Consider the following 13,624-nt stretch of genomic DNA (forward strand, 5'->3'; position numbering starts at 1 on the left):
ATTCATGAAGCTCCCAAATGTTGGTAAAACCCAACAAAGATATTCATGCAGACACTGAAAGTTTGGATAAAACAAAGAAATTTGAGGAAATTCCCAAAAATATGGGAAACACCTTACACAAATAATTCAAGTAAAACGGAAGAATGTGAATGCAACATCACAGGTTCAAATCCAATATTTTGGTTAAACATCAGCTGGTGGTAACAAACATGTTCTCTGATAGCAGCAGAAAAACAACAAGCCTCACCGATGACCGTCAGCATGCCGGAGGTCTTGGACGTCCTGGCGTCACATTCGTACTCAGCCTCATCGTCAAACACCGACTTGTGGACGATGAGGATTCTCTGGACTCCCTTAGCAATGATCTCGTACTTCTTTCCTTTCCTGATCTCACTGCCGTCCTTGAACCAGCGAACCTGCAGGACCACATCCAGACATGGAGGTCAATCTCTTTGACCGTCAACTGACCATCTGGTTGATCGTTACCAGATTGACCCGCCTGTTTTAAACCACACCTCAGAACAACAACAAACTTTGACACATTTCACTGTTCAGTATCTTTCGGTCTCACCTTGGCAGACTCACGTGACACTTCACATTCAAACTTGGCAGATTCCTTCTCTTTGACCTCCACGTCCTGCAAAGGCTTCGTAAACTCCACATGAGGAGCTGAAAACACAAAGACGACTCTGTTATAACACGCTGCTAGCTTTTTAAGTTATAATAGTAATAACAATAAGATACTTCTATGGAAGCTGAAGAGGGACAAAAACACATCAAACACAAGCGACAGCAGTCCGTATTAGTTTTATCTGAACATGATATTTACCGCTTTGAAGCGAACACAACTTTTCAGATCAATGCATTCGACTCAAATCAAAGCATCAAAACAAACGGATTCTATTTTTCAGTTACAGATGAAACACTTTAATTTTAATGTCCATTTTAATTTGTAACTCTTACAAACAAAACTTGAATAAAACAGTAAAAAGGTTTCATCCTTACGTGTGACCTCCAGGAAGCAGGAAGTTTTGAACTCCTTGGCGTCACACGTGTACATCTTGGCGTCGTCCGGACTGCAGGCGTGGATGATTAGCGCTCTCTTGCGGCCGTCAACAATCATGTCGTACTTCTTGGACTTGTGGATCTCTTTTCCTTCTCTGAACCATCGTACCTCTGCACCCTCTCTGGAAACTTCACACTCCAGCGTGGCGGTGGCTTCTTCCTCCACTGTCTGGTCCTCCAGAGGCTTCGTGAACTCCACCGGCGGCTCTGAACGGACCCAAAAAGCAAATACTGAGTACAGACAGACCAGGAAATATACCAGAAGCTCCTATTCAGAGTGTCGAGCTGACCAGACGCAGAACGAGTGTCAGTGTCTCACCCCTGACGGTGAGCTGAGCCTGAGTCTCGAAGTCTTTGGCGGTCAGTTTGACCTCGCCGGCTTCCGACAGCTTCACGTCTCTGATAGTCAGAGTATGAGTTCGGCCCGCCACTCGAGTCTTCACCTGCAGAGACAAAAAACAACACAAAACCCAAAATCGTCAGAGGAGGTCATGTGACCTGATCACAGATATCTGTCTAGAATGACATGACGATACGTTACATTCAGTGTTAAAGGAAGGACCAGTAGGTAGGTAGAAATATAATATTCATAAGTATGCTTTAATCAGTGTTTAATCACCTGAAATAAGAACTGTTGTGTTTTTACTACCTTAGAATGAGCCTTTGTATCTACAGAGGGAGCGGGTCCTCTTCCACGGAGCCGCCATGTTTCTACAGTAGCCCAGATTGGACAAACCAAACACTGGCTCTAGAGAGGACCTCTCATGGCTCCTGTAGGTTCTCTTACCACTAGATGCCACTAAATCCTACACACTGGTCCTTTAAACCATCAGTCAGTGTGTTTCTTGCTGTAATCATTCCTCCTGTTCATACTGACCATTAGAAGATCCCTTCATAATGACCTTACAATGGAAGTGATGGAGGACAAAATCCACAGTCTGAAGCTAATATGAAGCTTCAGCGTCCAAATGAGTCAAATCAAGTAGATATCTTTCAACGTTACAGTCTTTTTAGTGCCAAAGTTCCTCTTTTTGTTACTATACTTCCACCTGCAGCTCAACAGGGAAACACTGTCCGAGGAAACGTCCACATTATTCACTAAACCAGCTGATTTAACCAAATATGTCAAATATAATGTAAATTTGATCAATACTATAATTTTGAATAATCAGCTTGTTGAATGTTAAAATAATGAGACTTTACAGTATGATGTAATATTGATTCAATTCATAATTAATATAAAACAGAGAAAAGAAGAAAATCATCAAACTGGAGCCACAAACAATTATTATTATTATTATTATTATTATTATTATTATTTTCAAGTTTTGTTGTCTTATTAATCAATGATTTAAACTACGCAGGCAGAATGTTTTCACTTGATTTTAGGAATCAGAGAACGAAATTAAAGAAGTTTTGTAGAGAAAGCAACACATTTCTTTATTGTTTCTATGGTAACCGCTGATGTTTTCAGTCACTTCTTTTTCTTTCACCACAGAAATCAAAATCTAAACTTTAATCAACTACAGAACTGATTTTTCTGCTTCTAAAAGAAATCAGGAGTCATTTTCTAGAGATCTGAGGTTTATTGTAAAGGTGAAATAATCAGTTTGTGTATTTTTAACTGTGTTTTCTGGAGGCTGCTGATGTACTTATAAGGTGGTTTCAGTCTGTGTCAGATAACGGCGTCAGCTTCGCTATCTCTGGTTATTTTTAGCAGCAGCGCTGTAGAAAAGGTTAAACGTCTTTACAGCTGTTCTTCTTCTCTTTCCTAAAGCTGCACAACAATCACCAAAACGACACCTGATGCTTTAAACAAGTTCATTACATTTAACTTGATAATTAGTTTTTTATATTTTTGGATGTAAAACTGGAAAAATCAGAATAAGTTATTGTTTTATCTTTTGCTTCTAACTTGATTTAAAACTGTGAAATTAGATCCATGAACATGCAACTGAAATGAGAACCAGCATCTTAAAATAAAGAAAAATCATATTTAATTCTGGAAAAGTCTTAAACTTGTGGAACGGCAGCGTCGCACCTGAACGACTGTTACTGTTCTCTTGCCTTTCAAATAAAAACAGACTCGTGAACAGTGACAGTTATGTTTCTGTGTTTTGGGCAGAGAGATGCTGAGCAGGAGGTTAAACTAGCTGAATACTGATGAGTCAATAACAGAGATGATGTTCTGTGTTCAATCTGCTTTTTCTTTTAAATCTATTAAAGAATCTGAAAACCTGCAGAGACGTCCAGATGTTCTCTGGTGGATGTTAACAGGCTGTGAAGATGATGATGATGATGATGATGATGATTTTATTGTTTCTGTTCTGCTACAAGCTAAATCTGGTACAAAGCTTCTTTTCTCTTTGAGATTAATGTATTTTATATTTGGTCTCTGTTATAAATACATTCAATAAATTAAACTTGTCAAAATAAAAAATAAATCCTGAAATATTCAAATTTACAGTTTAAAAAGAACAGAACTGAGGAAGAAGTTATTTCACGATTCTGCCTCTTTCTGTGAGTTTTAGTTATAAATTATTGTTATTTTTTTATTTTCAGTTTTTGCCAAATTAAATACTGTAAAAATTAGAATTAGTCATTGTAATTGAATCCTTTAAATATGCAGGAAAACCTCCATTTGAACCTAAAATTACATTTTTTAAACAACCAGTTTTATTCAGTTTCCAACATTAATGAGATTGTCGCGTTTGTTGATATTTAGGACGCGATAACAAAGATTTGAGAGTTTTTCCGTGACGTTTGCAGCTGCGTTGACTCACCCTGTCGCTGGCTTCCATCTTCTGTCCTCCGAGGAACCACTCCACCTCGATGCCTTCGTACGACAGCTGGCACTCGAAGGTCGCCGTCTCTCCGGCCGTCACCGTCACGTCCTTCAGAGGCTGCAGGAGGCTGATGGAGCGAGCTGAAAGACACGACATGTTTTACTCCAGACTTCAGCTACAGTGAGCCGGCCTGAGAGTCACGCTACTGTTCCTCCAATCAGAGAGCAGCCTCACACTTCAGATAAAGTCTGAGGCGTCCAAAATAACCGCCTGACCTGATTGGCTGAGGACTCTCACAGACACACACCACACTCTGCTGCAGCTAACAGGACAGACTAACACTGACTACAATATTAGAGTACATGATGAAGATGAAGAACAACAAACATGACATGAGCTGTAACCATGGAAACGCTCTCACCTTTCACTCGGAGCTGAGCGTTGGATTTGGCGTTGGCCGCTGAGAAATCGACGCCTCCGGCCATGTCCATGCGGACGTTATACAGGATCAGCATGTGTTTGGTTCCTTCCTCCTTCATCTCAACATCCTGACGGCAAAACAAACATTCAGACTCAACTCCAAACTTCATCTCATCTTCTTATCTCCTGCTGTGAAGCTTAAAGGACCCAATGAAATCCCTGTCAACTAAAATAAAACACACATTTCCTCCTTTTTGGATTCAGGAGCCGTAAATATCAAACCTCTCAGAGCAGGACGTCACTCCTGATGTCAAACATTCTCACAGTGACGCATTATTTCAGGACGAGGAGTAAAAACTCTGTGCTGAGCTGTCAGCAGACGTTCAGAGAGAGAAGAAGAAGACGTTTTATCGAAGCTTGATGAGAACAAACGTTGTTGTAATGATGAACATGCAGCTTTGCAACAGAATCAAACTGATCCTGAACACGTTCACGTCCCTCCGGCTGCTCAGACTGATCAATCTCAACTTAAATTATCATTATTATTATTATTATTATTATTATTATTTATTCAGACGAGAGAGCCTGTTCACACTGTGACACCACAGAAATAATCATTTCCTGTCATGTAGGAACAGCAGGAAGACGTCGCAGCAACATGCGGCTGCAGTTTTATGGAGCTGATTTCACATTAACTTCTGTTTTTATTTATTTATGTTTGTTTAGATTCTATGAAGCTGTTTGTGTTTCTATGTGTGAGAACAAACACGTCATCAGAGCGACGTCTCACTCTGCCCGAGGATCCTGCTCTGAGCTCTAAATTAACTTCCAGCATGATTCTCTGGAGTGATTCTGAGAAGTTTGACAGATACGAGCCCAGAAAGCAGAAAGGACGTGTTTCAGTGAGCAGAGCAGCACTCACAGCAGACTGATGCAGAGCTTCTCCTTTCAGTTTCCAGTTTCCGTGGACGTCCTCCTCCGATATCTCCGTCTCAAACTTGGCTGTCTCCGTCTCTGTGACCTCAACGCTGTACAGCGGACGAACAATCTTGATGTCGCGCTCTGCAGGCATCAAAAAAACAAAACTCAGTCAGTCTAAAGTGATTTCACTCTTTTCTGGAGGCGTTCGAGTGACTCGACCATCTTAAACTGGTTTGTCGCTAGCACGTATCTGCAGGATTTACCTTCGATGTTGAGGTTGGCTGTAGTTTTGTCGGAGCCGCAGTCGCAGGTGTACTCGCCGATGTTGACCTTCTCCGCCTTCCGGACGGTCAGGATGCGCTTCTTGCCGTCGGTGCTGATGGCGATGTTCTTGGAGGGAGTGATCTCCTTCCCGTCCTTGAACCATTTGACGTCGGCGACGGCCTTGCTCAGTTCGCAGACCAGCTGCACCTCGTCCTTTTCCACCGCCGTGTAGTTCTGCAGCTTGGTGGTGAAGTACAGGTCTCCCTCTGCAGCAACCAGGTGTTTGGGTCACATGTTGCAGGGAACATTAATTAGCAAATGTCCAATAATTAGCAACTAAAACAGAAAAGTACCTTCGACAGTGAGAACAATGAGCCAATCAGAGTGCGTCTAGACTATTATAATATACATTCATCAATAAAATGTTTCTGTCTGTTGCAGCGGGACGACATCACAACTGTAGGAATAAGAAGCAAACATGTTTCAGACACTGACCGATGACGGTGAGCATGGCGGTCACCGTCTTGTCCATGGCCTCCACTTTGATCATGGAGGTGTCGTCGATGGTGACCTCCTTGAAGGCCAGCGTGTGGACCTTTCCGTGATCCGACATGTGCACCACCTTGCTGGGGTGCAGACGGACGTCGTTTTTGTACCAGACCACTGAGATGTTATCGTGCGACAGTTCGACGCTGAACTCGGCCGTTTCGCGCTCCTTCACCGTCACGTCTTTAATCGGTTTGACAAACTCGAGGCGAATTCCTGCCACAGGAACAAAAAACAGGAGAAATAATTCATGACAACGATCCCGATGGGCTGCAGTTATTCTGCTGTTCAATACAAACCTGCGTTTTTCAGCTGAAAAATGCTTTTTGAAGAGTTTGTACAAAACATTTGTAGAAACAAAAAGAACAAAAAAAAGAAACAAAAGGCCTAAAAATAAAACGTGTTTACTAAAAAATGGAAAATATTCCTTTATCTTCTTATTTTATTATGAAGTCAGAAAACGTACGATAATGTTATTATCTATAAAGAAAATCTGTATGCATCAAAATATGGAAAAAGACAAAATAACTATAAAGCAGTAAATCAATGGATAAAAACTAACAAAACGATCAAATAATGATATTTAGTTGTGTTTAGTTATCATAAAAAACTGAGTATTAATGAATGTGGGAGGCAGGTGAATGAATAATTATGCTGCTGAATCAACAGTTAATTAATACATGAATGATTAATTTATAAAATCAATGACTGAATGAATATGTAGAATAATTAATGCATTAAACTATTGAATGACTGAATGAGTAAATTATTAAACAAATGAATAAAAGAATGACTTAATGATTAAATAAATAAATGAATGAATAGATGAACATCGGAGGGAGTTAAATACGTCTGACACAAACAAACACGACAAACAGATGATGAACAACTGATGAAGACGAGCGATGAGGAGTTAAAGAGTGAAAACTAATCATGAAATAAGACTCTTGCCTTGGATGACGAGTTTGCCGCTCGTCCTCTTGTCTTCGGCCTCGAACATGTATTTGGCTTCGTCCTCGTAGGCGGCCGACCGGACCAGCAGGACGTACATGTTGCCCTCCTGGATCATCTCGTACTTGTCGTCGCTCTGCAGCTCCTGCGATCCCTTCAGCCAGCGGAAACTCTTCGGAGCTCTGGACAGCTCCACGTCGAACCTGGCCTCGTCCTTCTCGTACACCTGCACGTCGCTCAGCGGCGTGAGGAAGTTCAGCGGGAGCTCTGGAGCCGGACAGGAAACAGCGTTGGCGCACCAGCGTCAAGTCACATCATTGTGGTTTTAAGAAATACTCAAATAAAAAAAGGTCTGACTGAAATCCCCCAAAAGCAAAGTAAAAAAAAAAACAAGCAGAGTTCAGCTGATGCTGATGTCTCGATTAAAAGAAACTCAAAACAAACAAACAAACAAATAAACAAACAAACAAACAAATCTCACAAAAAGGCCAAACTTAGAGCAGATTTTCTGGAGAAAAAAAAAAGACTTTTTTTAAAAATAAACATGTTAATATTCAAAAACTGCATGTCATGTCTGACAAATGTTTATTTATGGATTATGATTAAAAAAAGACAAAGAATGATTAAAACTGTTTTCCCTGAATTCAGCCTGTCAGGCAGCTGCTTCCTTTAGTGAGCTCTGCCTGAGAAGACAACTTCAGGGGAAGAAAGGCTCAAACCTCACGTCAAGAAACACCAAAAATCTCACAAAAAAAAAAAAAATCACATTTTTACTGTTGATCAAGTTTTCTACACTGGAAGAAAGGAAGTAATGATGTAATTCAAATACTTCTCACTGAAAAGATAATTAAGAAGCTTATTTTAATTCTTTCATCTGCAAACAGAGAAACAGAACAGATGATGAAGACACTTTTTACCTTTGACCTTCAAGTTAGCAGAACACTTGGCGTTAGCGGCGGCGTACGCCACCTCGCCGCTCATGGGGACTTTACAGTTGTACAGGATCAGCGTGTGCTTCCCGCCCTCCTCGATGATGTCGACATCCTGTCAATCAATATAATGAATAGCGATCAATACCTGAGGTGTCTGGGACAGAGGCGTTATGAGGTGTATAACGAAGCGCTCACAGTGTGCGGACTCAGAACTTCTCCGTTCAGCTTCCACTGGCCGTGGACGTCGTCCTCAGAGATCTCCACCTCGAAGCGAGCCGTCTCTCCGTCAAACAGCTCCACGCCGTAAATCGGCCGAATCACCTTGATGTCACGAGCTAGTTGGATAAAAGTATTTAGTTAAAAATGCTTCTTGTTCCTGTTGTGAGCTGTGTTGGTTTTGTCCATTATGTTAAACATCTGTAATAGAAAACGACATCAGCTTGTAATCACGAGTCTTTATTTTTCTATGAAGACGGAAATATTTCTCTGAATTCTCGATTTTAATTTTTTTTTTTTACCTTAATGTCAGAATTTGATGTTTCGTTCCTCATGTTAAACTTTTAAAATGCAGCCGTCTTAGTTAGAAGGTGAAGATGGCTGCTGGTTAGATGCAGCGTGTTGTTCGCTGAACCAGTCCATCAAAAATCATCAAAATAACTAATAACGTCTATACGGTTAAGTTAAATTTAGAGCTTTACAAGAAAGTTGCTTTGTTTTTTTCCAAGTAATTTCATAATTAACCAAAGAAATGGCTACTAAGAAATTAGCAGAAGACATGGAAGAGGTTAACAAGTCTCTGAGCTTCATGTCAGAGGAACTAAGTAATCGGCCTACTGGGTTTAACTGGTGAAGGCTGCCATTAAAGAAAAAGAAAAGAATTGAAGAGCTTGAAAGAAGAGCGGAAGATCTGGAACAACACCAAGAGCTGAACTGTAGTCGTCTGAGCAGCAAAGACATTCTTATAGACAGTAAACATAGAGCTGCTTGTCACAAAGAGAAACACTGAGTGCAAGAAAAGCAGGATCCTGAGGAAGGAAAGTGATGTAAGATGTAAAGTAATGATGAACCAGAACAGACTAAAGTAAAACATCTTGATCAATATAAATGAAAATGGTGACTATTATGGTGGTAGATAAAGATCTGCAGGATGATGGATCAATAGGGTCAATAAAGGGGGGTGTTAGCTGTGATGTCTACTCTTAAATGTAAAGTTACTGATGATATGACAACTGTTATAGACAACTGGATGGAATCACTGATATTCAGGTAAAGCTTCTTAACATCCATCCTTTTGTTTGAATTGTCACCTTAAAAAGCTGTAAGGCCACAATGCTTTATATATAATATATATATCATATATATATTATATATAATATATATATGATATATATAATATATATATTATATATATTATATATATCATATATATATTATATATAATATATATATGATATATATAATATATATATTATATATATTAAGCTTCATCTGAAAGGTGACATCTTCTAGTTTGTGGAAATGTGTTTAGCATGCGGCTAAAACTCTTCTATAACGAGTCATATTTGAATAATAATAACTTGGACAAGCTTTACCTGTATAAAAATCCAGACCTCTAGGCCTAACCTTATGGGAGCTTTTTAGTTTGTGGTGTCACTGGTGTCACTGGTGTTACTGGTGTCACTGGTGTCCCTGAATTCTCCTAAATGTCTCCAAGTTTTACTCATTACTGCGTGATGCGACTGGCTGAAGCAGGCGACCTGGTGGATGTTAAGAGGCTACCAAAACCACTCAATTTGTTTTATATTAATTTTTACTTTGAGTTTCTATGCGTTAAATATAAAACCTGATATTTTTATAAATGTAATCGAAGGGAAGATAAAAAGAGGACTATTAGTGAATGATGTCAGTGTTAGAAATGACCAATAAGGCTAAAATAAAGCCTGCAGAGGCTCTTCAGGCAGAACTTTGGATACTAATCAATCATATGATGCATTTTTAGATACATTCTTGACACTTTATGACCGACATTGTCTGTTGAAAGAGTGTAGACAAAATCCTAAAAAGAGGAGAAAACCATGGTTAACAAAGGGTTTGGAAAAAGATTGTAAAAAGAAAAATAGGCTCTATAGAGAATATATCGAGCATCAAACAAAGGAAGCGGAGGACAAGTACAAAAAGTATAAAAACAGACTGACATCTATTATCACAACAAAAAGACTATTATGATCAAACATAAAAATAATGTGAAGACTACCTGGAGTGTGCTTAATGACATGATTAACAGATTGTAGTACAAAAGGATTTTCCAACTTATTTCGATTACTGAAAATACAGCGGAAATTGTTAATTGAGTTAAATGATTTTTTTGTTTTGTTTTTTTAGTTATGTCACTTATAAAAGAAGTAACTGACTGTGTCCTCGAGCCATTTACTTAAATATATGTAATAAATCCTTTCAAACAGGTATATATGATATCAAACTACAGACCTGTGTCTTTATAAATAGACTTGATGACTTTATTGATAAATATGAGTTACTGCGAGACCATCAGTTTGGGTTTAGGATCAATCGATCAACAACAGTCGATAAGAAACAACACACTATAGTTGTATATATTGATTAACGTAAATCGATCGCTCCTTACCTCTGAGGAACGCTGTGGTATAAGAGGTGTCACACAACACTGGTTAAGAAGTTATTTAACTAATAGGTGAAGAGTGGTCTGTGGTCTGTGGCGTTCCACAAGGTTCAGTATTGGGACCTAAGTTATTTATACTTTATTTGAATATTTGCTGATGATACAAGTTTATGTTGTTCACATGAAAGAATTATTGAAAACAGTAGAAAGGGAATTGATAATGTTAAAAAAATGGTTTGACATTAATAAGTTATGACAAAATGAAAATAAAACTACATTTATGGTGTTTAGTGGTGTCGGTGTTAATTGTGAAATAAAAATGAATTTAAATGGAGTTGAAATTGATATATAGATCTATATATTATAGATCATAAACTCTGTTGGAAGCCACATATAGAATATATCAAACAGAAATGATCTAAATCTTATAATGGCATATGTGTCATATTGTGTTGAGGTCTGGGGAAAAGTATAGAAAACAAATAAAGACCCTATAATTAAACTCCAGCTATTAGAATAATAAATAAAACTAGTTACTGTGAATCTATCAATGATCTTCTATTATCCAGGTCCTGCACGTTAAAAGTTTTTAGATATTGTGTATTTAAAAACATTGGAAATACTTTTTTGAGTTAGGAATAAAAACCTTCCTGTTTGTTATTTAATATCAAGTGAAGGAAGTTATAATTTAACAGGGTTGTGTATCTTTGAAACATGTAAAGTGAGAAATGTAAAATAAAGATGTGCTTCAGTTTTGGAACTGTGAGTTTCAAAAAAGCCTGAAAATTTAAAATAATTAAGGATTATGATGCAAAATGAGTAAAATGTAAACGAATCAGGATTACAGTTTATATTGTTTCTTTTGTACTGTTGATATTCTGGGTTATTTCATGGATTGTATTGTAATTAGCCTCGGGCTTCAGCCTATTCCTGTTTATTGGTGTAAACATGTATCATTTATACTTTTAAACCTTTTTGTAATTGGACAGTTTTAGAGATTTTTGAGAGTCACCATGATGTGACTGATTTTTTCCATCAGTTTACCTTCGATGTTGAGGGTGGCCGAGGTCTTGTCTGTTCCACAATCACATTTGTATTTTCCTTTATCGCTGTCCTGCACTTTCTTCAGGACCAGAGTCCTGCGCGTGCCCTCCGACTTCATGACCACCGTCTTGGAGGCGACGATCTCCGTATCATTGTGATACCAAACAACAGGGACGTCTTTGCTCAACTCACAGTCCAGAGTCACCTCGTCTTTCTCGGTGGCGGTGTAATCCTGCAGCTTCACCACAAACACGGCGTCGCCCTCTGAAACGGAGTCGGGTCAGTTAGTTTCAGGAAAGTCACTGAAAAATCACAGTCACATGTTGCACACAGGACACGGCTACATGCTGCAAAGACCGAGCAGTTCCTCCAAGAAATCATTTCAGCCGATACGAGTGTTTATCTTTTCACAGCAATTAAAGAATAATTCTGGTTTATTACAACTTGGCCCCTATTTTCTCAGTGATTTCTATCAGTTAGAATAAAAGGTAACAGCTGACATCAGTGAACACAAACAGACATGTTGGAAACAAACTTCAGAAATCTTTCACGACTTCAGGGCTTCATACATTTTAGATATCAACTTTAACTGTAATTAAATCAACATTTTGATTCAATAAAATGTTTTTAAAGGTTTTATTGCGTAATATCTGCTGTTCCATATATCATGCAGCTCGAATGGGATAGAAGGAGAGAAGTAAAAGGAAGGAAAGTGTGTTGTTACCTATGACTGTCAGTTTTGCCATGGAGTATATTCCTTTGACCTCTGCCTTAATCTGGCAGGTATCATCTAGAGTCAATTTCCTCATTTCTAGAGTGTGTTTCTTTCCTTCCACATGTGTGAGCACCGTTCGGCTCACGTGGAGTTTGACTTCGTTTCGGTACCAAACCACCGGCACGTTCTCATGAGTCAGCTCGAGCTCGAACTGTACCGTGTTACCTTCTTTCTCTGTTTGGTCCTGAAGCGGCTGCACGATTTTGAGCCTCATTCCTGGAATACATCAGGTGAGTGCACACAACAGGGGTTGTTGCCACTTTAAAGCCACACACATCCATCATCGAATGACAGCAGAGAGGAAACATGAGCAACGTGGAGCACTTACCTTCCACCGTGAGCTGAGCCGTCTGTTTTTGGCCCAACACTTCGATCGTGTACTGCGCCTCATCGTCAAACTCACAGCTGTTTATGATCAGCATGTGTTTTTTCCCATCATCAATAATTTCATATTTAGGGCTCGGGGTGATGATCTCCACCCCCCTGAACCACATGACCTTTGACACTTCCTTGGTGATGGTGCATTCAAACTTAGCCTGTTTCTTTTCAGGCACAGAAATGTCTTTCAGCGGGTCAACAAAGCCCATTTCGATCTCTGGGAGGTGTGAATAATTCATCAGTTATTCACAAAAGCAAAACGTATCTGTCACTTTTCTGACTACACTGTCTTGTACTTGTTCTGTAACACCTCGGTTTCCAAGACCGACAAACGCAGCAGCTTGCAACAGACAACAAAACGGGCAAAAAAACAGAATAAGATTTATTCCAGAAACATACCTTTGACAGTGAGCATGGCGCTGGTCATGGCGTTCAGAGCCTGATACGACACTTCACCAGCCTGGTCCAGCTGCACATTTTTCAAAGTGAGGAAACGTTTCTTTCCCTCGGTTTGAATGTCGCAAGTCTGAAAAAGACCAAACAAAGTGATAAATGATCAAACCTTGAAATTACACGTTTGTTTGTTTTTCAGTACCGATGCCAATATGACACCTGAAAATGACCTTACTTGTTGGAATGTAAACACGATTTTCTACAAAACCTTTTTTCTATTCATGAAAGCAAGTCAAACTTTTCAAATGCAGATCAGAGTCTCACCAGACATTCAAAGCCAACTTTCAGTACTTGACAGTTTTCGATACTCTGATCCAGGCTGATCAGTCACTCAGATTTGTTGTAAGGAAGAAAGATGTAAATAATAAAATGGTGAGCAATCTTCACACCAGGAAGGTGTAAAGAAATAAAAAATACAAATTACTCTGACCGAGAAAGGTCTCTCCCATTA

The 13,624-nt window shown here is 39.1% G+C and overlaps 1 protein-coding gene across 1 annotated transcript in view; it reads right to left on the minus strand.

The window, feature by feature from the left end:
• The window catches only part of LOC137192195 (titin-like), a 213,923-nt gene that overhangs the window by 105,045 nt on the left and 95,254 nt on the right, over positions 1–13,624 (minus strand). Inside the window, exons 85-100 of the mRNA XM_067602711.1 lie at positions 13,120–13,246; positions 12,671–12,937; positions 12,292–12,558; positions 11,568–11,831; positions 8,081–8,220; positions 7,871–7,997; positions 6,954–7,220; positions 5,952–6,218; positions 5,456–5,722; positions 5,194–5,333; positions 4,273–4,399; positions 3,849–3,991; positions 1,385–1,508; positions 1,006–1,272; positions 572–669; positions 248–416 (exon numbers count right to left, since the gene is read on the minus strand). Coding sequence (XP_067458812.1) covers positions 248–416; positions 572–669; positions 1,006–1,272; positions 1,385–1,508; positions 3,849–3,991; positions 4,273–4,399; positions 5,194–5,333; positions 5,456–5,722; positions 5,952–6,218; positions 6,954–7,220; positions 7,871–7,997; positions 8,081–8,220; positions 11,568–11,831; positions 12,292–12,558; positions 12,671–12,937; positions 13,120–13,246 — 3,061 coding nt within the window. The remainder of the gene's footprint in view (positions 1–247; positions 417–571; positions 670–1,005; positions 1,273–1,384; positions 1,509–3,848; positions 3,992–4,272; positions 4,400–5,193; positions 5,334–5,455; positions 5,723–5,951; positions 6,219–6,953; positions 7,221–7,870; positions 7,998–8,080; positions 8,221–11,567; positions 11,832–12,291; positions 12,559–12,670; positions 12,938–13,119; positions 13,247–13,624) is intronic.

Source organism: Thunnus thynnus, chromosome 11 (assembly GCF_963924715.1).
Source record: "Thunnus thynnus chromosome 11, fThuThy2.1, whole genome shotgun sequence".
Taxonomy (NCBI): Eukaryota; Metazoa; Chordata; class Actinopteri; order Scombriformes; family Scombridae; genus Thunnus; species Thunnus thynnus.